A 26,573-nucleotide genomic window follows, 5' to 3' on the forward strand; every position below is an offset into this window, starting at 1 on the left:
ACCATTGTTTAATTTATCTTACCCTTAAAAAGAAAGGATAACTATTTCAGTAGGTAATAGAAACATGTAAAATCTCGCCTTGTAATCATGCCATAGAACAATGTTTCTTCCAGTTGTTTGGAGCTTCCAGTACTGGCTAGAAGTAGGAATTGCAGAAGCATATGAAAATATTCAAATGGTGGTTAATGGATTATATTTTATTTTGTATGATGATATTGTTATTGTACTGTGTATAATTGTGCTACTTGATATACAGCTATTTTTCTAAATGCCAAGATGTGGCTGGTAAACAACCTTAAAACTTAACTTCATGGTTACTACAGTAAGTGAGTTTCAATGGAATAATGCAGTTTGGAGAGAAGACATAGCTGTTGTGCACATTGTGCATTTTTGTTGGGACATTTCTACTTCCAGATTTTTTTTTTTTCTGAGCTCTCTAACATAGCCACAAAAAATGATATGTTTTTAAAAGTCACTAAGGGGAGGGGGAAAGTCTTATAGTATTTCATAATGTTCTGTCTAAATCTTATGCATAACTTGTCAGACCTAGTTTTGATATTCTTGTTTGATAGAACAACTCTGCACTCTGGATGCTCGTACAAAGACAGATCTGCTCTTGTGCAGGTGCTTGCATAATGTGTACTGAAAATCAAAATTCCAGGTGTACATCAGACTGTAGTAGCTTTATCAAAAACTAAATTTTCAAAGTTGCTGAGCTTAGCAGACACGGATAATGCTAGCAGTTTTCTGCTTTCCTATAAAAGAGGTAGAAATTTTGTGGCTTTTAATTAATTATATGGTTCTCCATTAATAAGAGAAAAACAAGTGATGTAGCATGTGCCTTCGTGCTATGCAGTTTAGCACAGCTGATGTTTTAATCCAGGTGTGGACATTACTGTACTGAGGAAGGGCAACTTATGTGACGAGTGACGGGAAGCTGTGTGCCTCACTGGAACATTGAGGGGGATTGTGGAGAAAATTTTTGAAACCTGTGGAGCACTATGGAAAAAAAAAATAGTGAAAACAAACTCAAGAGATAGTAGTATCAGCAGAATATCTGCAGCTTATTTGATGTATCTGAAGGTACAATATCATTCTGTGTTACACTGTAGATGCTCTTTCTGTACGACTGAGACACTGGCACCATTTCTGTCCTTTTTACTATCCTAAAGTACTTTCTCTATCCATTAGCCACTTGTAATTTGATTTCTGAGTGACCTCACATCTTAATCTTCTCAAAATACCATTTATAACTGAAAGTTTGCAGTTTTGGTGGTTGAGGCCGGGCAGAATTCATGGGAAGGCACTGTGCTCAAAATTCTCTTAAAATGCTGATGGACCCACCATTATCTTCTGTGTGTAGTTTCTTATTGCAAAAAGCCTAGATGGATTGGCTGCATTCTATTGAGCTGCACATCTGCAACAAACTGTTATCATTTGCATTAGCACAATAGTTGGCTGAATAAGCTTGCCTCAACACAGAATATTAACAGATGCCTTTCTTTTTTCTGACCTCATTTAAGCACAGAGAAAATAATTTTCTGTTTCCTTTCCCAAAGATGATAGAGTTCTTACTTCAGGGTGTTGTCTGATGTAGTCAGCTTATAAGAGAGAGAATTTTAACCAGTCATTTTCTCAGAAATTAGTGTATCCACATGCTTTCATCTTTTGTAAGTAACGTTCTGGGCCAGCCTTTCAAAATTGTGAAAAATTAGAAGCCATAAGCAAAAATACGCAATCACTTTCCACAATTCTAAACCTACAATAACTGAAATGCAGGCGTTATGTGCCTGATTTCTAAGGTATTTAAATTAGAGGTGGAGTGATGCACACATTATATATATATGTATGTATACCTTTGTGATTTAACCCCAGCCAGCAATTAAGCACCATGTAGCTTTTCGCTCCCCGCCCCGCAGTGGGATGGAAGGGAGAATGGGGAAAAAAAAGTAAAACTCCTGATTTGAGATAAAGACAGTTCAATAGGACAGCAAAGGAGATAACATAATAATAATAATAATGATGATGATGGAATATATAAAGCAAGTGCTTCACAATGCAATTGCTCACCACCCAGTAATCGATACTCAGCCCATCCCTGAGCAACAATTCCCCTGGCCAGCTTCCCCTAAAATATATACTGAGCATGACATCATGAGCAGCATGGAATGAACAACCTTCTCCTAGAAATAGAAACTTATATCTGATCTGTTGTTTGAAATCTCCAATGCGTTCCCATGAAGTAATTCTTGCACGTAAGGAGAGAATAAATTCATTCTTCAAATATGACCATATTTTCATTACCAGATGAAGTTTCAGAACAGAATCACCTATCAAAAAGTGTTTTTGAGAAATTATGAGATCAGGCCAGTTTAAATTCCTCATTATGTAAATTATAGATTGAAATTAGTCCCATCTATTATAAACTAGAAAAGGAAAAAAAAGAAGTGTCTTCCTCCTTTGTAACATATCGTATTGTTCAGTGTTAGTTTTAGCTTCTGTTCTTGGCCTATTCATAGATCTACAGCCTATTACAGTGGTGCCTGTTAGAGCAAATACTGTGAAAGTTTTGCTAGTTTTTCTATGATAAACCATGTTTTCCAGGAATTCATACTTGATCGTTAAATATCCCTCATAGTTGAGACTTGGCATGAAAAGTATTGATTCACAAGGATTTTGCTTGTATATTTATCCAGATTCTCAAAAATAAATCAATCATCTAATTTATTAAGTCAGAGGCATTTCAAAATAGCGTATTGTTTAAAAATCATAGAATTGTATTTGTTGGAAACAAATAATATTATGGTCACTTAATCTAAATAGGCACATTTCCTGACAATGAATAATTGCTTTGTTGCTCTTACCTCACAAATCACTCTTAAATGTTTCTCTGTGTTTTGTCTATTGGGTAAATCTGTGTAGAAATTGATTAGTATTTTAAAATGGTTAATTATTTTCATTATTTTATAAATATTGAGATAACTAAGGTATTTTCCTTTGAAAAGCTGTGTATCAGTGCAAATTTAATTGTATAAATAACTAACTTCTGATGGTAATGTTGCATTCTAATGTGCATCTTAAAACATATTTTTGTATATGGCATGCTTATTTTATCTTAAAACTTTTTTCTACATGGCATGTTCATTTTATAAGTGGGAGGATTTTTCCCTTTAGTTAATTGCACTATGAATGTATGTTGTGAATGTTAATCACAGAATGTTAATCACAGAAATATGAGACTCGATCTGCTTTGTGACTCTTACCTAGGATATTTCAATAGTTCTGAAAGAGACAAACTATAACACTGGCAATTTCTGACTGTTAATCCATTTAATTGTGCAGATTTTAATTGTTTGCATAGACAGCCAAACAGGAGAGAAATGCTTATTCTGCATTAGAAACACTTCTTTTCAACTGCATATCAGTACTTTGTGTTTCCTGTTGAAATCAGGTATGGGGAAAGAGCTATTATATAAAGTTTATTTATACAGAAGTCAGCAGTAGAAATCACATGTTCAAAGCCTGTATGTGTGGAAAGAAGTTTAAAAAAGAATAACTGGATACCGTTAGAGAGTAAGTAATTATTCAGCTACACAGAAGGAAACTGAAGGATATTAAGCATAATTGGAAGGAGAATAAATTCAAACAGGATTTTGAAAAGAATCTCCTGAAGTCAGCAAATACTCCTTTCCACTCTGAGTTCGAGAGAAGGAAAGTGGCTATAATAGTGTGGATTAATAGTCTCAGTAGAGAAAATAAACAGTTGAGTGGATACTTGTAACTAATTTGATAAGTACGTCACACCCTAAATGATCCAGTTGTCACCCACTATTAATCTTATAGGACAGTTTATATCAACAGATGGAACAGATTGTGATGAAGGCAGTGGCCAAGAAAAGAGTATTTGCTAACATGATGAAATAATTAGCATTCAGTAGAGATCAACTATACTTCAATGTGAGAAGCTGATAATCACTTAGCTGAGCTTGGTTCACATAAATACTTCCTTCCAGCATTCAAAACAGTATCAGCCAGCCTAAGTATGTAGCCAGAGTTATATACTTGCTTGTCTGGGTTTTAGGTCCATGTATTCCAGTCCAGGGGCTTATCACATATGCATCTAAAATCAGAACTGTAAAACTTGTTCAGCCTGAAAAACAGCTGCTAATTTGAATTTAGTGAAGTCTAAAAGGTTTGAGTAAATGTTTCTTTCATCATTTCTTGATCTTCTGCAAAGAATCTACAGACTGGAAAGTACCATTCTTGGGAGAAGTATGAGCTGGGACAGGTCAGAAATATGCCAGGAAACATGCTAGTGTTTCAGGACAGTGCTCAAACCTGTGCTCTGGCTCTTTTTATGTTATTCATAAGATGTAGCCCTCGCAGTTGGCCGCCAGTTTAGCAAGGATTGTGGTTTTTGCTACTGTACCCACCCTACCATACTGCAGGATGGGCTCCCTATGACTGCCAGCCTCAATATCTACTAATGGAAATAGCCCTGGCCCACAAATAATTATTAGCATCAGGGACTTCTAAGCAAAAAATAAATAGAACTTAAACAATTTCAGTTATGCAAAGTCTTTAAACTAATACTGTCAGAAAATAATGAAGCCAAGATCTCATATTCATCAGAACCTCACCCGAAGTAGCCATAAGAATGTGATGATGTGGAGCAGACATAGCATAGACATCTATATTTTTCATATGGTTAATTAAACCCATAGAATCATTCTGTACATACTAAGGTTTTATTGGTATTAGAATAAATAATTTCTTTTTTGAAAAAAAAAAACAACCTGATAATTACTTCTCACTGTGCTTCTAATCAACAGTCTTTGATGTACATCTGTTTTTTAAGTACATCTATAACTTCCACTAAGGAAAAGCCTTTTATGGCAAGTAGCCTTTAAGCTACATGCTGTGTTTATTTCATATATTCTTTTTCCTTTTCTTCTTAAGAAAGCATCCACACATTTTTCTTCAACTTTATCAATAAGTATGTACTTTAATTTTTTTTTTATGTAGGAAAAAAACTTCAGTTTTCAATTTAGTTTAGAATGGTTGTTTAAACTGTTGGTGGAGATTATAGTGGTGTCTTTCTTGCAGATGTATATTGACATAAAAAGATAATCTAATTTGTCCACTCCCCATGTATTATTAGACACCATGTTATACTGCTGCTTATGTCATGTCATGCCAAGGCTGTATCCAGCCACTGTGTAAACAAGGAGGGGAGACCCTGTGGTGCTGAGAGCATCTGCAGCAAACTGTGCTAACAGAGATGCTGCCGAGCATTCCTTCCCCACCAAATCCATGTCTCTTAGGGAGGGGAAAAAAGTATTTTTGTTGTTGTTGTTCAAGTCAGTGCTAAATATAAATAAGTACATGGTTTTAAATATGACGTGTTTAAATACTGATGTACTTAGGGTTGAAATGAATACTCATCATGCAGTCTTTCAAGCATGTGAAACAGCTCATGTGGATAAATTGATGGTCAAAGGCTTTCTTCAGTTTAGTAAAATAATTTTCTATAAACCTCTGTTCAGAGCATGGTTGCTGTGCATTGAGCCAGTGCAGCCACCCTGTAGGTGCTCCTGGCTCTGCAGCGGTGCCAGGAGAAGGAACACGCTTGTGGTCCTCATCCAGTCCTGGGCCGAGCCTGGTGGGGGGTCTGCAGCACCCAGGGCAGCCTGAGCCCTCCGGTGGTCACAGCCTCACACATCAGTGGGTCAGCAACAGTTAATGCAGCTGCCTCTGCCTGCACAGCTGGGACAAGGTCACTACCAGGTGTGGGTACTGAGGAACAGCTGGGGCAAAACTGTCCTCAGCTGCTCCAGCTGGATCCAGAAAAGGGGCATTCCCTTAATCCCAGTAATACTGGTTTCATTCTGGAAATACACCCTATTTAGGCTTCTCATGGCTCTTTCTAGACATGAACTTATATGGCGAAGGTAAATAACAAGTGTAGGCTCTATGGCACTTCCCTGATAGATCAGATCTTGTATGTGCTTATTACAGCTTTCAATGTAAAAATTTGTTAGGGACACACAGTTAAATCCAGCCCAGGTTGATTTGTTTGTTGTTATTGATTTTGGTTTTGTCGTAGCATTAGCAGGTAAATTTATCCAAACAGAATTTCTTTTACAGTAAAATTTCTTTGTGTGAGGACTAAGCCTATACATTCGTATGTGGAAAGCTTCTGCAAAGTCGTTTGAGTTCATTTTGGATTAATGTAGAAATGAAGCTAACAGATGCATCACGAAAGTCATGGGCAGGACTAACTACTGTACTTGAAAGGAGTATGCTCAAACTTAAGACTTCTGTAGATCTATAAAGTTTTCCACAAAAAAAAATGAAAGCATGTGGTGGCTGGATGTCTAGGAAAGATGATGATGGCTTTGACAAAGTTCAGTAATCATTGTAATTTCTTTCAGGCAATTAAAAAGAGAATTATCTGAGGAAAATGGGTAAACAATACAGCAGACCCAAAGAAAAATACAGGTTGCTTTGTAAATGGGTCACATTCAAACACAATTAATTTTCACTTAGTTAAGTATGAAGTTATAGTCGAGGATCAAACAATTATAAAATTAGGAATGCATACCTGCAGGATGAGGAATGGCAACTAAAACTCAATGTTTCTCAGAAGAAATATTAACATGAGTTTGCAACAATGTTGAGAGAAAAATTTCAAATACAGTTCTTGGCTGCATAACTTTGTTAATAAGGAAAAAACACGATAAATAATTTTATCCTGTCTATGAGCAGAACTGTAACTTCCAGTCTGTGACTTGTATTTTATAGAAGATATTGGAATAACTGCCCAGTGTGCGGATAAGTCACAAACTTTATTTTAAAGCTACAAAATGAGCTTTAAAGAAAGGTGCACAAAGGCCACCATATGTTTAACTTCTCAGAAAGATGATGAGCAGAGATTTATCTACAATGCATAAAGAGAAAGGTCTGATTGAGGAAAGGCATAATGAGGAGTAATACCTAGATATTAAAATTTAAGTTACCGAACAGGCACATATTTCTGGGGATGGAAGGATTAACTGCTGGGAGAAATTCCAAAGGAAATGGTGGATTCTTCCATCTCCTCTTGTATTCAGATCTAGACTGGATGCATTCCCCCAACAAGTTATTAGCATTAACAGCATATGAGAAGAATGTTTGATGGCTTGTGTTTATATAAGAGATCTCACTACATATTTTATTTACCCCAATTCTCACTTGTGATCAGTGAGGTCACTTCCAGCAGTGTGGCCAGGTGGCCAAAAAAGCCAACAGCATCCTGGCTTGTATCAGGAATAGTGTGGCCAGCAGGACTAGAGAAGCAATGGTGCCCTTGTACTCGGCACTGGTGAAGCCCCACACTGAATCCTGTGTTCAGTTTTGGGCCCTACATCATAAGAACGACACTGAGGTACTAGAGAGAGTTCAGAGAAGGGTGATGAAGCTGGTGAGGGGCCTGGAGCACAAGTCTGGTGAGGAGCAGCTGAGGGAACTGGGGCTGTTCAGCCTGGAGAAAAGGAGGCTGAGGGGAGACCTTATCGCTGTCTACAACTGCCTGGAAGGAGGTTGTAGCATGGAAAGTGTTGGTCTCTTCTCCCAAGAGGAAATGGCCTCAAGTTGTGCCAGGGGAGGTTTAGATTGGATGTTAGGAAAAAATTCCTCATAGAAAGGTTGTCAGGCATTGGAACAGGCTGCCCAGGGAAGTGGTGGAGTCAGCATCCCTGGAGGTATTTAAAAGGTGTTTAGACGAGGTTCTTAGGGACATGGTTTAATGCTAGAGTTAGGTTACGTTATGGTTGGACTTGATGATCCCAAGGGTTGCTTCTGACTGAAATGATTCTGTGAATCTATGAATTAGATTTTCTGCTTTTGTTTGTCTTCTAATTATATTCGGATTAACACTAAAAAAGAATAAACAAAAAAGGAAAAAAAATGCCTATCAATAACTCAATATCTGCAATAAAAAAAAATTAAACCCCTTTCACCAAAACCCATTAACCACTGTATTTTTTAAAGGCTTGTGTTACCTTGAGCAAAATTATTTTTCCAGGGAGCAGGAATTTCATGAGTGGTATAAACCAGTCTATTGCCTTAAGAGGGGGCGATCCTGTGATCTGTTTATGCATTACTTTGGAGAAAGCTGAAAAGAGATACTTTTAAACTCAGTTTATCTCAGGTCCTTGATCCTGTTTTACTGATATCTCCTCCTGTCCTCAGCCAGCTCATCTTGAAACCTCAAGTCCCCGTTGGTCAAAAACGTTTAGTTGACACTTCACAGCAGCACAGGGACAGTTAAAGAGCTGCTTGTGTGGGGGCTTTGTGGGGCTGCAGGCACAAAGTCTTTCCTGTGACAAGAATTATGCAGAGAGTTGAAGCAAACATTTCTCAAACACTCAGAAAAAAATCCAAGAGGAAGTCTGAAGAAAATTGGTTCAATAGTTTTAAATTTATGATGAATGTTTGTGCAGTTTAATAGTCCAGAGTTGGAGGTGGCCCCCCCAGACGCTGCCTGTGTGCCGGAATCACGGCTGGGCTCTCAACCAGGGGTACAGCAAAGCTCTGCGTACATGGTGCCAAAAAATGAAAATAGGCTTAACAGTATTTCTTTATGAAATAGAACAGACAATAACACAAACAGCTGGTGGTCATACAGCTTCTCTTTCTTTCACGTTCCAGACCAAGTCTGTCAGGCAGCATGAAACAGTCAGTGCCTGATATTTTAGTCTGCATAAGTCTCCTCTAAAACGAGAAGAAGTTACACACTGTGTATGTGCTGGTGAACATACAGTTGTTTGCCTATTTGAATACCAGTTTTGGGGTAAGGATGAACCATGGTTTTCCATGGAGTGCTGAAACTCTCCCTTTGGTCCAGGTGTTCCTTTCCACAGTTCTCTCCATGGCATGTTTGCAGCAGAAAAAATAGCATCAACGTCCTGGGGAGCTGTGCTGCCCCTTCCCCTGCAGGCATGGGACGTGCTCAGGTGCAGTGGGACTGTGTTACAGGGGGGCTCTCATCCTGATGCCTTTTGGCTTCCTTGCAGAACTCTTTATCCAAACATGAAAGCACAAGAAAGTTTGTACGGCCATGGGCCATAAAGCTGTTTCTGAAGTTGTGGCAGTGGTTTGATGATACTAGTATGCAAACAAAAGCTTTAGCAAGCTAAAGTGCTGCATTGGATATTATATGTATCCATTTTTTATAAATGACTGTGCAGTATTTATTTTAATATCTGTGAAAAGCTGATGTCTGACTATTGGAAAACAAGATTTAGTGTAAAAGGTACCCTTTCTCCAGCTTCTGATAGTGAATAAAGCTTCTTTAGCAATATGATGTGGAATTAACTGATTATAGCGTGAACCAGCCCCGCATGCCTATGAGTGGCAGGTCCTCATAGGCATCATGTTATTAGAAATAATAGATTCATCTTCACTGATTGGTTTTCAGTTGTTATTCGGAAGGAGTCTTCCTGCTGGATAGTACTTTATTCCATCATCACATGTCCAATTTAGCCTCTTCTCTCACAGAACTTCAGTAGGATTACCCGTGCATTACTTGAAGAGAGGCAGAAATGATAATTAAAACTATTTTTTGAGCTATTTCAGTTAAAAAAAAAAAAGGGGGTGGGGAGAAGTAAAAGTCATGGAACAAAATTGTTCCTCAGTTCTTGACCAGAATCCCTAAAGGGAATTAAAAAAGACAAACCCTTCAGAACCAGATAGTATTTCACAGGAGAAAAACAACCGTAAAAAAATAATAGCTTCTCAGTCTAATCTCTCTCTCTGTAAGAAAGTCTTAATTGAACAAAACATTATTTCCAGCATGAAGTTCAGCCTTGCAGATGCTGCAAATAGATGTTGTCTCAATATAATTTATTTTCTATTCATTATATGATGCAATAAAGATAAAATTAATTAAATTGGTTAATAAAAGGAGAAATGGAAGTAAAAACCTACCGGACAGAGGGAGTTACAGGTCAGATCAAGTGTCTAATCAAACCTAGTGAAGTTCAAAGGCATTTAGTTCTTACCTATAATTGTTGCCTATAGAGATAAAATATATTTACACATTCATGCATATTCTTGACTGTATAGAAATATTTTTAATTATTTTGAAATGTGAAAGGAAGGAAAACAAACCAACTCAGCCTTTCATTGGAAATATTTTGTTTGGATCTGATTGCAAAACATGAGATCTGATGTAGTGTGGACCAAGATAAGAATAGCGAGTACCCTGTATGCAACTGATGTTCATATCATTTGAATTCTGAGATAAATCTACATTAGATAAACATTTTTGCCTGCATTGAAGACCCACCTGCTTTCATACAACTGTGACTGAAAGGATGATGGGACCCAACATTTAAATATCTATACTATTCTGCTAAACACAAGTCTTCTAGCAGTTTTCTGAGAATTTCCATGTCACCTTGGGTTTGGCAGTTTTCCTCTTTCCCCACTCATCCTTTCTTCTCTGAGTCTATATGTGTGAAGTCCTAATTGCAATTTTAATTTTATTTAATAAGTAGAATCAGTTGACTTATGTTCTAGGTAGAGCAAATGGGTATTTCTACAAAGAAAAATCAATAGTCTTTGAAGGATGAAAGTGGAAGTCAGTTTTCAGTTAATGTTTCACCGCCATCTACTGTACATGTTGGGGAAATGCATTTCAGCAATGTAAGACAGCTCTTCCGCCAGTGAATTTTCCCTAAAGTCGTGGAAAAATCCATTAAATTCTCAATAGGCTGTGGCATGTAAATTCTGTTCTTTGTGGAGGAATCCATATTTCTTAAACAGATGGCAAAGTCTGATGATACTCAATATTGTCCAGAAGGAAAGAACATCAGATTTTAGATTTGGTTAGTTAGTATTTATTCAGGCCAGATGAAAAGTAGATGTGTACTTTGCTTATTCTTGCCTTAAATAGTAAAACTTTTTATTTCTTAGTAAATGTGGCAAAACAAACAAACAAACAGTTAGTAGGATTAAGATAGAGAAGCTTGGGGTGTATATATATATATATTTTTTTTGGTAGTCGAATTATTTTTTGGTTCTTTCAAATTGACTTTCATCTCAGCAGTTGATGTCTGGTGTTTTTACACAAACACTAAGTATATGCAATATTAAGTGTTGTTATGCAATATTAAGAGTTGTTTGAGTTATAATAATTCACTCGAAGTTGTGAAATTATTAAATTGAAAATAAAATATCAGGATTCTGCCTGTCATAAACTGAATAAGATATCATACAGGTTAGCTCTGCACTACAGTGCTTTCATATTGATTTGTGTAGAAATTACAAAGTTTATTCAATACAGAAATTTCCATGGTTTTCATCAGTAAAGCTGACTTCAAATAGACAAGAATGTTTGAAAAATATCTAGCCTGTTATTGCAAAAGCTGTAAAAGCTTTATTAATTTCAATAAGCTAGGAATATATGTAATTTATGCTATTAACTATTAGTATTGCACCAAAAAGTGAAAAACCACTTGGGAGCTGAAGAAATGCCTTCAATTATTTCTTTGTATCACTTGTGATAAAGTCTGTAGTTATGATATATATTTTTATTTTTTAATTCAGTAATTGATTTAGGGCCTAATTTGCTTAAGATTTTTCAACCCTTGCAAATGAAGAGAGAATGATAAAATCTTTTTTTTTTTTTTTTTGGTGGTGTCCATTGTTACCAGATTACATTGCTTTTCAAATAATAATTAACCCACCTTTACAAATTCTGATATTTTGGGATTCAAAATGGTGTTGTGGGCAGCTGATGTACTTGGTGTGATTGCAAGATCCGTTCTGTTGTCTTCAGAGGCCATACAGGGTAATGATGCCCATGGCATCTGTTTTGCCACATGAGTAAAGTTATTTGCATCCTCTTCCTGTGGGTCACTTGTCAGCGTTGGTTTTTAAATCACACTTTAGAAAGAGGTTGACTTTGTAGCAGTGTAGAATTTTTTCTTTCATTGAGTGTGTGTTTATAAGATTTCTTAACAATTTGTGCATTTCCCTGGCAGTTTCAGTATCCAAAAATTTTAACCCGACTGAAAGCCCCAGGAAATAAATTACCTCTGGGGAATAATTTCTGGACTGAATCCTTTGTTTGCCTGGTTGTTGGCCTTTTGGAGTCACTGTTTATGTGTAATTTAATGCGCACTGCAAATAGGGAGTAAATGTTGAGGCATCCCTGGGTCTGTGCAGGACAGAAGTTGTCCTGTCAGAGGGCTACTCCAGAAGATCACATCTGCCATCTTTCTCTTGATTTGAGCTGACTGGTTAATCATCGAGTGTCTCTATCACCTTTCCAATGCTGTCATTAGTTTCCCTAGTGATTGCCATCCTTCAGTGATATAACTTGAGTGTTACTGTGCAGAGGAGATGCTGTCCCACATGGGGTCTATGATAGAACTGCAGCCATAGGAGAATGGTCTACTAGTATGCAACACTGAGCTCCTAAAAGGACAAATGAAAGGGAAGAAAAGATCACGAAGGTATATTTAGCAAGGTCTACTATTTTGCCAGGACACCATTGTGCCTTTGCTGCTGGCAGTGAAAATTCTGTATATGAAAATCCAGGCAAGGGAAGCAGGAAGGCACCTTTAAGTCCCATTATTCAGTAGTCATCCATACAAGAGAAAATATTTAACATTTTGATATCTCTAAGATAATTTGTATATGAAAATACTGAAAGTCTGTGAGGCATTACACTATGAAATAAAGCTGCAGATGGTGGTGTGTGTGGTTTGTTTTTTTTTCCCTTTTCTTAAATGTTTTCAATTCAAATCCTTGCTGCCCTCATGTGGATGTGTACTGTGTTTTCTCCATCTGCTGAAACTAGCAGTAGACAGATTTTGTTCAGAAGAGCAGTACATACAACAGTATTACACAGCAGCTGAAGGACACCTCAGATACTGAACTGATGCTATCTGTCTGGGCCATGGATCTCAAACAATGGGGCTGGGAGTCCCTGTAGATACATTTGCTGCATTTCAGTTCTAGAGAACCAGAACTGCCCTGAATGTGGGGAATCTGCTGCCCAAACTCTATCTGGAGAAAGCTGCCTTTGCAGCTGACAGAATGATGAAGGCTCCTTCTAAACCAGGTAATGACTATCCCGAATTGACCAGGGGCGTCCAACCAGAAGGAACATGCAGTATTTCCAACCACCTTTCAGCTCAGGGTATGAGACAAACTAGAGAACCGAGCACAAGCTCTTAGTCTACCAGCACACAGCAGTTGTAGGAGCAACACTTATAAAATAGCAGAAAAATAATGAAAAATAATCCAACAAGAGCCCAGTTAAGTAATGATTTTAGGAGCTGTTACTATTGGATGCGTGGGCAGTTGCTGTATGTATTTGTCCATCTACCTACCAGAACCAAGTGGTTCAAACAAAAGTTTAATGAATAGCACTGTAAAGATACCAACCATTGGCATAAGTTACTCAGAAAATGAGGACTTTCTCTTTGGTAATTTATAAAGCAAAGAGCAAAACTGAGATTTATAACATTGCAATAAAGGGTTTAACTAATGGCTTTGTCAATCTTCCTTCTGTAAAATAACCTGTGATGAAATCTGAGATATAGAGTGATAGATAAGCTTTTAAGGCTTTTATTTGATAGATACCTGAAAACCAAATCCAGCTAAGTTTCAGATCCTTCTTAGGTCCTAGACTTTTCAATATATACACGACTTTACAGAGTATTAAACAAATTTTGTAAATTACAGTCAGAGCTGACTATAATAAAAAAACATGAGGAGCACTCTTTTGGACAGTCAGATGTCAAAAGTGCTTTTCAAGGAAAAGTTAGTTAGCTGGTTAGTATGGAAGGGAAAATGCAATCAAAACGAAAACAGGAATACAGTAACCTGAGCAGCGCTCAGATATCCTGCACTTTGCATTAATTATTTGTGTTTGCTCCCATTGCTGTTATCAACATAGGCTTTCAAAAATAGATTGTCTGCAGTTATACAGATTAAAGATGACACCCTATGTGGAGGCCTGTAACTTGGAAAGGAGAGGCAAGGCATGTGGCTGTCTGCCAGGTGACAAGCAGGAGGGTTACCACTAGGAAGGATATGCTGTTGCTTAAAGAGATGCTCTGGCTGTGAATCCCAGGTGGCTTCACTGGATGTTTTGCTCGCTCAGGTGATGTTTCTGATCAGGAGGGGTTTATAGCCTAGGTAGATCAGACTTAATATCTCATATCTTTTCACTTTCTGTCCTGTGCAGCAATACTGTAACCTGTTATTGATAGTGGTAAAACCCCTCTAGAGAAACAAAGTCCTTTTGCTCTCCCTTCTCGTTTGCTTCAGCCAAGAATTGCCTTCTGTGTGGGACAGTGAGTTCTGGACTATAACGCACCACTGCTAAAAGCCTGCCTGCCCCAGCAAAGCCAAGCGCAGCAGAGCCCAGCTGCTTCCTACAGAGAGAGGGGCTCAGGATCTAGGCTCTTGCTCTCAGGAGCAGTGGGCACGGCGAGGTGTCGGGGGTGTGCAAGGCTCCTTGGGGACAAGGTTCTCCACACCTGACCCATGGCACAGAGCGGAGGGAGCCGCTGCCATCCTGGCCCCAGGGGAGTGCCTCCTCCGCCAGCTGTCCTCGCCCCACTGCCCTCCAGCTGGGGAAATGGGAGAGTTTGGCTCCTGGATCCTCTTTGAGGATCTACTTTCCATATCAAACCTCATGTTCTTCAAAAGACATCTGTAGCAGGGTATTCAGAAGTTACTTCTGTTCACTGTGCTTCTGCTGACAAAATAAGCATGATAACTGAAATCTGAATTTAATAAAAGTTCTCACGCGTGGTGACTCCAGCTGCATGCTTTGTTTGAACTTTCTAGTCTTTACAGTCACTCTTTTCTTGCTAATCTCTAATCTCTATTGCACTCTAGTAACAATATGGGAGCCAATGGTTAGCCAAGAAATAACTTTTATATTCAGTTTTCTGGTTAAAATGACAGTTGGAATTTGGGACTCAGCATCCCCAGCCATCTGGATTTTCTCCATGTGGTGTGTAATATTGTCCTGAAAATAATGAAACTTACTCTGTAAAACAGGGCACTTGGAAATGTAGTGAGCAGCCAAAAAGCTCACTAACAGGAGAACAAGTTATCAGGTATCAACAGCTCGGTGGAATGGCCTCTCTATGGGTGGCTATTCCATGGCACATGTAAAAGAAGGTAATTTGCCTTTGGGATGCCCTGGGGCAAACACAATACGGGGACAGTTGCTACAGAGCAGCAGAAACACCATTTGTTGTGCATTGATGTCAAATCATTGAAAACTAGTCCAGTCCATTTCTGTTTTAGGGATATTGTATGGAGAGCATGCTGGCAATTTGATTTGTGTTACAGAAGCTACTTTGTAAGGCTTAGACAAAGATACCAAGTGGGTTGTGTGTCATTTTATCTGTGCATCTCAAAGTTTTCAGAAGAAAAATAATAGGATTTTTCACTACATTAAACTTATGGTAAGAATTGGGTTAAAAAATTAGAGTATTTAAAATGCAAGTTAGAATACAGTGTTGAGCTCTTAATTTATCCCTATTCTGATGCTTTTCAATATACCAAGAAGTAGAATCACGTCATAAAATTTTGATATCGAAATTTCTGTAATTCAAACCATCTTGTTGTAATGCCATTTTGTGTCAAATATTCCTTCCCTCTGACCTCATTAGGTGTGCCGAGTCATTAGATACAGTGTTACTGAAGAGTTTTAACTGAAAAGCTGCTTTGATTAATGATTGGTTGGACTGAGGTTTTACTGTGTAGGATTAACTAGATTTTAAAATGGCAAAATGCCATAGTAGCATTAATGCCAGACTTTAATGAGAAGCAGAACTAAACTCCAAGGACCCTTATGATTCTAATATGGACTAAACTCATGTGCTCATTACCTTAATGTCCTGTCCTATTTTATAGACAAATATTCCAATAATGCCTTGAGAATAGTAGCCTGGCCAGCATATTACAAATATGTAATCTGAAGTATACAAGCCTTTATTTTTAATGAATCAGCAATTTTGATAGGTTTTAAATCAGATTTATTTAGTGTTATTATCAAATAAAGAAAAATGATTCACACTGGTTTGGCTCTTTTGAATTATGAAAAAATATGGAAGTAAGACAAAGCCAGATTAGCAAAGATTTCTCCCAATTAATAATGGACTGACAATGTAGATCAAAAATGCATTTACATATTTTCATGTCATCTGCTACTTGAATTTCCTTTTACTGTATTTTCAAGTTCATTTAGTTCTCCTGAAAATTTATGAAGTTGACACCTCTAGAGATTAATAACCATGTTTTTTACCATTGATTGCATATTCCAGTATATGATACTGCCAAGAAAACCCAGACTTCTTCTCACTCCAGACAGTGTTCAGTCGTATTCTTAAATCCTACTAGACTTGGTAGGAGTTAAGCATATACTTAAAAGGTAAAACACTGCTGAATGAGGGCCTTTGTATCCAGCATTTTTTTCAGTCCATGGTATCTTTGTTGAGATAATCAAAGGGCACTGCTCTATTATTAGAGCTGAACAGGAAAAGAACTTTTTTATGCTGGTAGCCTGAGAGTTTTTTTTCCTGTATTGATTCTGATTTCCCAGTTTTGGTTATTTTTCAGTGAACTTCAGTAAATAGTAAGAAGCATGTAATGAAATTTTTGTTTCTGCACAGTAATACACTGTGAGAATTAGGCACAGCGTACTAATAAGCAATAGCAACAGTTCTTAGCAGAGATGGCACTGTTTCTGCCAAAACATGTAGTACAATGGCCAACCAAATAGTTGGACCGTAATGCTTAATTTCTCATTGAAATCACAGATATATTGGACTTGACTTAAATAAGATTACTCACTCCAGTGAGTTTATGCAAGGGTCTAAGGCACGTATCCAGCTGTCAGTGAGTTAGGAGCCTACGTACTTGTTTGGCTCCGGGCCCCAGGCACTTGCATAATGTTGCTTGCGTGAGTTACCCAGCCAAAAGTGAGACCTACCTCAACGTGGTTACTCATACCAGCAAAATTGTGCCTGTGGACAAGTGATGATAGTTGAGGATCCTGCGTCCTCTTGTATCACACAGAAAACTTCTGTTTTCACTGGTGATTCAAGCTCACTAGCCAGCAGTCCCCATTGATAATTTCTGTATCACTGGGTTTTTCAATATAATATATGTCTAATATAATTTCTGAATTCTTTACTTAATTGAGGGTTTTTTAAATTTTGTGTTATTTTTGTTTTTCAGGGAGAAGACCAACAAAAACAAAGGACAAGAAAAAGAAGAAAAAGAATTTGATGGAAAGGGCTCAGAAGCAGCACAGCATCTTTTTAGCAACAGATAAAACAAGCCAGTAAAGACTTGATTTTCTTTAATATATATTTTTTTTGGAAGTGCACAAAAGCTGCTATATGCTCCTGCCCGTGGATGCACTATGATTCAGCTGCTTTGACAGTATTGGTGGCAAATAACTTGTGAAAAAAAAAGCCCACAAGCTTGTTTGTTTTATTTATATATTTTTTAAATTTTATTTTTTCCTCTCATTTTTGACCTAAAAGACTTAAGGTCAGGAGCGCACTGAGTTGAATCAGTGGAACTGGTGCTGAAGTGCATCAAAGATTTTGTCCTGAGTGCCTGGTCAACATGTTGCCACAGAAGGGAAGCAAGAAAGAAGCCTCTGAATCACCATAAGCGGACTTGTGCATATTTAAGTAAAAAAAAAGGAAGTCTCAGAGGTGTAGGTACTATTGCATTTATGGCCTTTGTTTCCGATATTTGTACATTTCAAGAGTAAATGGATATGACTTACCTACTTAGAGTTAATGGACATTGTTCTCAGCACCTGCTACATTGAAACAGTTGTATAATAAAACTGCTTTAAGACAATATACCACAGGAGTTACTGCTTAGACTTAGAGAAGCACAACAGACTCTGTGTACATATTACTCTGTCCACATATAAATGAACATATTTACTGTACATCTATGCATTTTTATGTATAATACTTTATACATGTTTAAAGTTATGTCCTTTTGGTTCTAGTAATATACTTTAAAATAATCCAGTAAATGTTTACTTTTTACTATGTTTTAAGTATCTTCTCATATTTCTCAATAATTACAAACTGGATTTTTTTTCTCACTTGTAAATCACATTCAGATGGCTAAACTACCTTGTACTGACCCTCACAATGGGGTGTCAGCTCTGAAGTATACTTGTCAGACTAGTAAACCGCGAATCTTTTCTGCTATTCTGTACCCTCACCCTCAGTGTATTTTGTCTCAGAAAAAGAACTGTGACTTTTCTAAAGGTGAGGCATGATGATGATGATAGATGTTTTGAGAGTCAGAAAAGAAATTATATAGAAAGTTCTTGGTATCTGAGATTGTATATGTAGTTCTTTTTCAAATATAATGCACAATGTTTTATTTCTGTTAGTCCTGATCCAGTCAGATACAGCAAAAATTACCTGAATAACAAAAGAAAAAGCTATGTGAGTTCAGTCATTCAAAATTATAGCAAACACTGATGTCCTAGGATTGCCAGTTATTTGTTTAGCAAATTTGATCTGCATATGGTGCTTGTTTTGAGTTTGTTTTTGGAAGGGTGGAGAGAATTTTCTGTGTAGGAAGTTAAAATGGCTTGCAATGTGTAATTTGGTAATGTATCATTATTGAGCTTGCATTCAAGGAGATTTTTGAATATCTACTGGAAAAAGCCCACATTAAGTTGCTGTTATTTATATTGTCACTTAGATAAGTTATTCCAGTTCTAGGACTAAAACTTGCATAATACCTACACAAAGCAAGGAAAAAGTAAAACAGCCCACAGCCCCCTACAAACCTCTTCTTTGACATGTGTTTTAGAAAAATCCCACAAATCTCAGTTATAGTTTCATGGATTATATGCTTTACAAATAAACTAGGGAAATAAAGCATCTATAAGCACAAATATGTCCATATTTAGCTAGGACAAGTGTTGCTACAAAACTGTGCTGTAGTTGGGCACATATGAATGTTCGATGAAACCACTTGTGGACTTTCACTTAACTATGAGGTTTTCATCATCTTTAATTTAGAATATGTTCATTTTTTACCTAGAATGTAATAATGTTAAAGACAGTAAGATGGTTCTGATCTTGGGCTGGTATTTTGGACATTAAATGCTCACTTCAAAAAAAATGACAATTAAGAACGGTAGCTGCCTATTTGCTTACTGGTGATCAAGTTTGGCTGTAAGTGCAGTGAATGCCCTCATACAACCCTTTTAGTAGTAGTTACAAATCCTGTATTAGGCATGTCATGGAAAGAATGCTACAAAATACAATAAAATGATGTCATGAGCTTCTGAGTTAAATATTTTTGGTCTTTATTTTAAAGAGTGTATTTCTTTGGGATGGCATACACATGGAAGAATTGGAGAAGGTATGTGGACAGAGATTTTCTCCCACTGGGGTGGAAAATTTGAGAGGTTTCCAAACAGCTATTTTGTTGACACTTACAACATGTTTGAAAAGGCCCTGTACATCAGATATACATTGATTTATCTTGTTCCAGTCACCTTCATATTCAGAGATTCCTTGAGAGTGTGGATACAAAAAAATCATCCCTAATTAACAAGTTTCCTCATGTGTAGTTTCCTTTTCTCTTAGACGTCTGTTATTATCCTGCCTTTGTATGGCAGATCCTATCAATGTATTCAGAGAGATGGGGTTTATATAGGATCATACTTCTGAGATTGGAAAAGATCATTCCTTGGAATGGAATTAGGAAAAGGTTCTTAACTGATTGGGTGGTCAGTCACTGTAACAGGCTCCCCAGGGAAGTGGCCATAGCACCAAGCCTGTCAGAGTTCAAGGAGCATCTGGATGATGCTCTTACTTGATGCTCTTATGGTTTAGTTTTGGGGAGTCCTGCAAGGAAGAGAGAGCTGGTTTCTATTGTCCTTATGGTCCCTTCCAACTTGAAATATTCTATTATTCTCTCAGCTTGAGAGATCATCTAGTCCCAATCTCTGTTTGAAACAGGGCTAACCTCAAAGATATATCAAATCTGCCTGAGATGCAGGATTTTACAGCCTCTCTAGTCAGTGTTGCCAAGTTTGGCCACCTTCACAAGGATTTTTTTTTGTTGTGATTTGTATATATTGCCTCTTGTCCTTTTACTGTGCACTTCTCTGAAGACCTGTGCTCAGTCTTCTCTGTAAGCCCTGATCAGGTAGCTGAAAACTGCTGCTGGATTCCTCTTTAGCCTCCTCCAGGTGAAGCACCCACAGTGTCTTTGGCCTCTCTTTGGATGTTTTGTGCTCCAGCCCCCTACCTATTTTAGTGTCATACTCCATTCCTCTCTCATGCTGAGTACCCCAAACCAGGCACAGTGCTCCAGTGGTGACCTCCTGAGTGCTGGGTAGAGGAGGTCCAGCGTCTCCTGGACCACAGCCCTTTGGGACTCCAGAGATGATCCTCACGATGGTGTCTTTCATACTTATGCTGGGATGCTTGGAGAACTGGGGACAGCTCTGAGAGAGGACTGGTTTATGCTACTGCTTCAGGATCTTCAAACAGATCCTGTTTCTTGATAAAGTGAAGAAGGTCAGGTTTCCAAAGCTCAATACCATGAAAACCACCTGTGCCCATTCTGACTCTTATTTCCTTTAAAGCTGCTCAGAAGTGTGTTTATAAAGGTCTTCTCTTCTGGTAAGCAACTGAGCGAGTACAGATGCCACCTTTTCCCCTTTCAGAGGTGTCAGTACTTTTTGAATCTTAACTGTTTCCCTCAAACAGTGGAAGGATTCAGAGCAGTGCAGCTTCTGTCTTCACAAGGTGTTTATGCCCCTAGTTTAATGATTAGCTATTGAAAATTTGTTTGAGACTAGAAAAAATTCAAGATAGTAGGATAAAGAAATTTCCATGCTGTAACCATCAGTTTAAAAAAGTGTTTCGTTGCTATGATGTGCAAGACATTTTATATCTTTTTCACCTGTCACAGAACAGATAGTTGCATAGCCCTACTCTGCTTTTAGAATCTCTCTATCCACAGTATACCTTCCCTTATCCAGACCTCCTAGAGTCTGGTTCTTTAAATTAAAAAGCAAACAAACAAAAAAAAACCCAGTAAAACCCAACAACAAAGCCAACCAACCAAACAAAACAGGTGCAAGTTTAAAGCAATTATTTTGTGGCTGACTGGTCTTTACTGCATCTCATATTTTCTTGCTAGTGGGAAATAATTGTTACATGTCTCTTTTCTTACTCCCACGGTGAAAAAAAAAATGTTGCATTCCACATTATGGCAATGCAAACCTTCTATATTACGAATGTATTAGGAATTTGGTCTCCTCTTGCACCTGTATGCTTAACATAAAGATGTCTATTTAAAAAGAAGTGAATACTTGTAGAACCTATATGATGTGTCTCCCTTTATCAGTGTGAGTTTTATTACAGAAAACTGCAGAGCAGAAAAAAAATATAAAGTAGATTTATATTTGAATTAGAAAAAAAAATAAAGCAAAAGTCAATTAAATGCCATGTCAGCCTTATTTTTTCTCTTTTTAATTAAAATAAAAAGTATTGGTAAAACACTGGTTGAGAGTTTATAGATTGAGAAGAATTTTCAAGACAGATTAAGATCAAAGTTAGTGCTTCAACTTTGTTATGCTGATGAAATAGAATATAGAATAAAAATAACTGGATTCTACTGGCACAAGTGTCATGGTTTTTTAAGTGAGTGATGCTACTGAGGACTAATGCCACCATGTACCAGAGCGTATGGGAGATTTTTGAATTCAAACTGCGCACCTCTTTCCCTTCACCAACAAAATGTACTTGTCTCTTGACACCAGTTCACTTTAACTTCCGATGGTGTAAGCCAGCGTAAATTCCAGTAAACTTTAGACTGATGTTATTTTGGACTGCCACCAACAAGAACAAAATGTACCCTTCTAAAAGTGTAACCCACAAACCACTGTTAGCTTTTTGTTTAGTTCTTTACCGAAAGCTCTGTGCTGGACCTGGCATCGCTTCTTTCATGAGAAGCCTCTGTCCAGGAGTGAGGAAAGGACATTGACTTCAGGAAGTGTTAGAGCAGCCTGAACTACTGGACACCTGAGAGAAGGGCAGACCAGTGTTTGAAATGCAGTTCCTCTCAGGAGTGAAAAATACTATATGGAAAGTATGACTAGAAGCTGCATCAGAAAGCCCAGCCTTTAGCCCATTGTCTAACTTTTCTAGACTTCGACTGACTCCTTTTTAAATGCAAACTAGCTGTATCTATGTCTAATGAATATACATCAATGGCAGTGAAGTTGGATCCTTACCTAAACTGGCCAGTAGTCTATCTGTGGTCTTGCCAGCTGGGAAAGAGCTGCCCAGCCTCTTTGTTTTCAAGTTGTGTCTTCAGTGACACTCTTGTAATCCTGTTGATTTTAATCGGGCAATACTAATGAAAATAACTAAAAGTTCATAGACCACAAATGAATAAACACTGAAAATAAGGCTGTTTTGTTTTTTCCCAGTCACTTTTCAAAATAGGAAGTTCAGCTCAAGAGAGCAAACAGTGGCATTTAGAGAATATGTCTTGGCTTGCAACTGTGTTTTAGCTTCCCTATCAGACTTTAAAAAGGCTTTATGGGAGAGATAAGAGTTGTGGGGTGATTCCCTCCACACACTCCCCCCCAAAATCCTCTTTTTATCAGAAACTTTGGTGAGAGGTCATGTTTGCTTTCTCTTTCTGAGTGCACTTGGAGGTATTGGTTCCCATCTATAGAGGATAAGGCCCTCAACTGCAGGGGGGCTCCTGATCTTTGCCCCAGAATTGTTTCAGTCTTTTATTTAGTTGCTGTCTAGTGATATGCATACAAAAAAAAAATCTCAGGGACATGGAGTACAGCCACAGCATTTCTCTGTCACAGTTTGGTACTCTCCTTTTGGCTTCGGGTTCCTTGTTATGCTGTGGCCTGGCTTCAGCAGGAGCAGTGAACAGCCCTTCTACCGCAAATGTCTTCCAGCCTGCTTATTCTCTTGGCGAGGGCACATGGACTCAAACTCTAAGGCTGATCTTAGTAATTTATTTTTTGATCAGATATTTTGTCTCTAGAGAGTTACAGAGAAAATCATGGATCAAAGGTCTATAAACAGACGATGAGAGAAATGGGCAAGTATGTATCCTCTCACATCCATGATCCAAACCAGCAATATGTAAGTATATAGACAAGTATAATGACCATCTTTGATTCAATGATTTCAGATGCTAAGGGAATATGAGATGAAAGCACTGCAAAGAATGGCTCATGTGCTCACCTTACACAGAATTGCCCATTGTCAATATTGGAGGCAGACTATTGAACTAGTTTGTCCGGTTAGAACCTCTCTTTATGTTTTTATATAAAAACATATAGTGTTTGTTACTCTACTAAGTTTAGATAACAGTTTCTCTTTTTGTAGATTTTTGTTCATTTGTTCATTGTGCATTCATAATGAATTTTTAAGTTCAAATCAGTTCAATCCCAGATGAATGGGACTGTTCAAAATCAAATTCTTTGATCAGTCCTCTTGGGACAGTTGATAAAGACACAGTTGGTGACTTTGGCAGGGAAGATACAAGGTGCCTATTACCTAAAGGTATATCTGACTTTGAATTAAATCCATGAAGAATTCTCCAGTTTATTGCAAGGTGATACTTCATAGAAGGTTTGCAACAATAAGAATGAATGTTGAAGAAACATTTTCAGTCTGAATTTTGTATTCAATTATGATAATGATGCATGAATGCTGAATGATAACATTTTAAAAACCTGTACCGGTATGACCCAAATTATATTTATTCTAATTATAAATGAACTGCAGCTTTGCAATGCTCATTAGTGGAATGAAACAATCATTCTTCATTCTTACTCTCATATTATTATTATTTTTTCCTTCATGTAAACAGTGCAGCACAAGGATTTCAGGTTTTTGCCTGTTTTATTTTCCACTTCCCTCCTGCTTCTCCCTCTCTGGCCTTCCCTGTACCATAATTCAAGGAATTCCCATGAGCTCAAAACTGCAGATGCTTTGCAATATGTAGCTGACTTGCAAATGTCTTGGCATGTATTTCTGAGTTACACAGCCAGCCACTCTGAAGAAAATCCAGATGATATTCAGAGAGAGAAAGTAGGTAGCATATGCATTTTGGAGAAATACATTAATTCTTATGATTTCTCTGGTCTGCTTTTTTTTTTTTTTTTTTTTTTTTTGGCAGTGTGATGTAAAAAGAAGACAGATGTATTATCTGGGAAGCCTCCAAATCCACTTCTTAGAAAAGTGAGATCTTTGAACATACTGGTGCTGATGAATACTAGTGTCGTTTTAGGCATAAGGCAAGCATTACTCTGCTGAACACACAGATGGGATGGAGAACTCAGCTGTGCAAGAGAATTTCCTGCCACAAATAACCTGATCATAAACCTGAATTACTTTTTCCATATTAAAGTAGCTAATTAACAGGTATTATATAAACATAACATTTGGTGACAACAAATGGTAGCACAAGGGGTAATGGGTTCAAACTAGAACACGAGAGGTTCCACTTAAATTTGAGAAGAAACTTCTCAGTGAGTGTAACAGAGCACTGAAACAGGCTTCCCAGGGAGGTTGTGGAGTCTCCTACTCCACTCTGGAGACATTCAAAACCCTCCTGGACACATTCCTGTGTAAACTAATCTACATGTTCCTGCTCTGGCAGGGGGATTGGACTAGATGATCTTTTGAGGTCCCTTCTAATCCCTAACATTTGGTGATTCTGTGATTCTGTGATAAATGAAGGCTTCTTGAGCTAATACTGGTCATTCAAGACTGATGAACCCTTTGCTATCAATGAAGATGTGGTGTGCATTCCAGCCTGGTCTCTTGTATCACCAAGAAATCATTCAAGAACAGTCTTGAAACACAGTGTATATTTCTTAAGATCTGGAGTAGGACTTGAAACTTAGAAGAGGACAATTTTGATTCCTAAGCAGAATTTATTCTTTGGAATATAGCTGGTTATACAAGATAATTCCTGAAATGTGTGTTTTCCTCCATGGAAGTTAGTTTTAAAAAGAGCAAGCCATTAATTCTCTCCACATCAAGTTTCTGGTGGGAGTGCCTTCCTTCACTTTGAATGCTGCATTTGCAAAGCAAAAGTCACTTTCCTGTAGAAAATTTCATGTCCTCTGTAAATAACTTAAAGTATTTGAGAGTAGATTATAATCCAGAGTGTAGCGGTCCTGAGGCTGATTGACAGCAACAAGGTCTTTTGTGTACACAGTAATGTGTGTACTTTCCCTTCTTGGGAACTCAGCAAGGGTGGGTTGATTCGGCTGTTCAGAGAAACCTGGAGTGAATGAGTGAGATTCTAAATTTGACTGCGGTGATGTTAGCTTTAATGAATTTCTTTCTCACTTATAAGTCACATTCATTCCTAAGCATATGTTCTTTACCTGGTGGTATGAAGCATAAGAGTACAACATAAATATCCAAGGTCTAAGAAATTCAGTGCTATTTTCACACTACCATATCAAATGTGACCATTTTGTTTTTCAGCACGCATTAATTTTTTCCAAATTTATATTTGGCATATAGGCGTAAGTGGGTGTAAGTTACAGGATTTAAGTCACAGGCAGAGGCAGTGGTGACTAGTGTGAGGAGGGTATGATCTACCCTGTGATGGTCACAGCTGCTTCCAGCTGACTCTAAAACAAGTATTGCGAACAGTGAGAAAACCCATCCCTGACCAAAATTTCAGCTGAACCCAGAAGCCCCCAGCGCTGCTACTCAAAAATATTTTAGAAGGGCAAAAGTGACTGCTGGGGTCTGAAGACGTGCTCTTGGAGCAGCAGATTTTCCATGTTGAGGGGCGTATGGACACCCTGATGGGCCTATGAGTGACCCATGCTGGCGCAGGTACACCTCTGAGGGACTGCAGTGGTGGGAATACACTTGAGGGACAGTGGCTCATCATCTCACTGAGTGGGTTTTGATGGAGAGACTGTAATCCATGGCAGAAAGAAAGAAAATAGAGACTGAGGATGGAGGAGGATAGAGGCTTATGTAAAGGTTTATGTGGTTTTTTTGTGTGTACATGTTCTTTCTCTCAGTACCAAACCTAATAAGCAGAGGTTTGTGTTTGTTGGCACGCCAGTAAAATTCTCCAAATCTAAACTGCTTTGCCCACAACAGTACAGGCTGAAGTAGGCTGGCAGAGCTGATTGATAGTGCTGAGGTCCCAATGACATATGCAAAATTCTTATTTATGTGTTTATTATTTGTTTTGCAATATTCCTGAAAACTATTTTTCAAATTTGTTGAGTCCTTGTGGGGAATGCTGAAGGCAATCTGTTTAGAAAAATTAGTGTCCATCAGATGAAAAGTGATTCATGGGCCTCTCTGGCTTTTGGTGTTGTGCCAACCTGGGAGAGATTTCAGTATTGGTCCTGTGGTGCAAAATCTCTTGCTTAAAATCAAAGAAACAGAAAAGCATATCAAAAAGGCTGTAGCAAAAGAAAAAAGTCAGCTTGAGCTAACACTGTGATGCTACAGAAAGAA

At 37.9% G+C, this 26,573-nt stretch overlaps 1 protein-coding gene across 2 annotated transcripts in view; it reads left to right on the top strand.

The window, feature by feature from the left end:
• RSPO2 (R-spondin 2) overlaps positions 1 to 17,613 on the top strand; it is a gene marked incomplete at its 5' end in the record, with an annotated part of 100,369 nt that extends 82,756 nt beyond the window's left edge. For both annotated transcript variants that reach the window (XM_080339855.1, XM_080339856.1), the window contains one exon: positions 17,260 to 17,613. In XM_080339855.1, the coding sequence (XP_080195981.1) occupies positions 17,260 to 17,369 (110 nt within the window). In that variant the 3' untranslated portion in view covers positions 17,370 to 17,613. The remainder of the gene's footprint in view (positions 1 to 17,259) is intronic.
• Positions 17,614 to 26,573: the final 8,960 nt, after the last annotated feature.

The sequence above is a fragment of the Nesoenas mayeri genome, assembly GCF_963082525.1.
Source record: "Nesoenas mayeri genome assembly, chromosome: 2".
NCBI classification, from domain to species: domain Eukaryota; kingdom Metazoa; phylum Chordata; class Aves; order Columbiformes; family Columbidae; genus Nesoenas; species Nesoenas mayeri.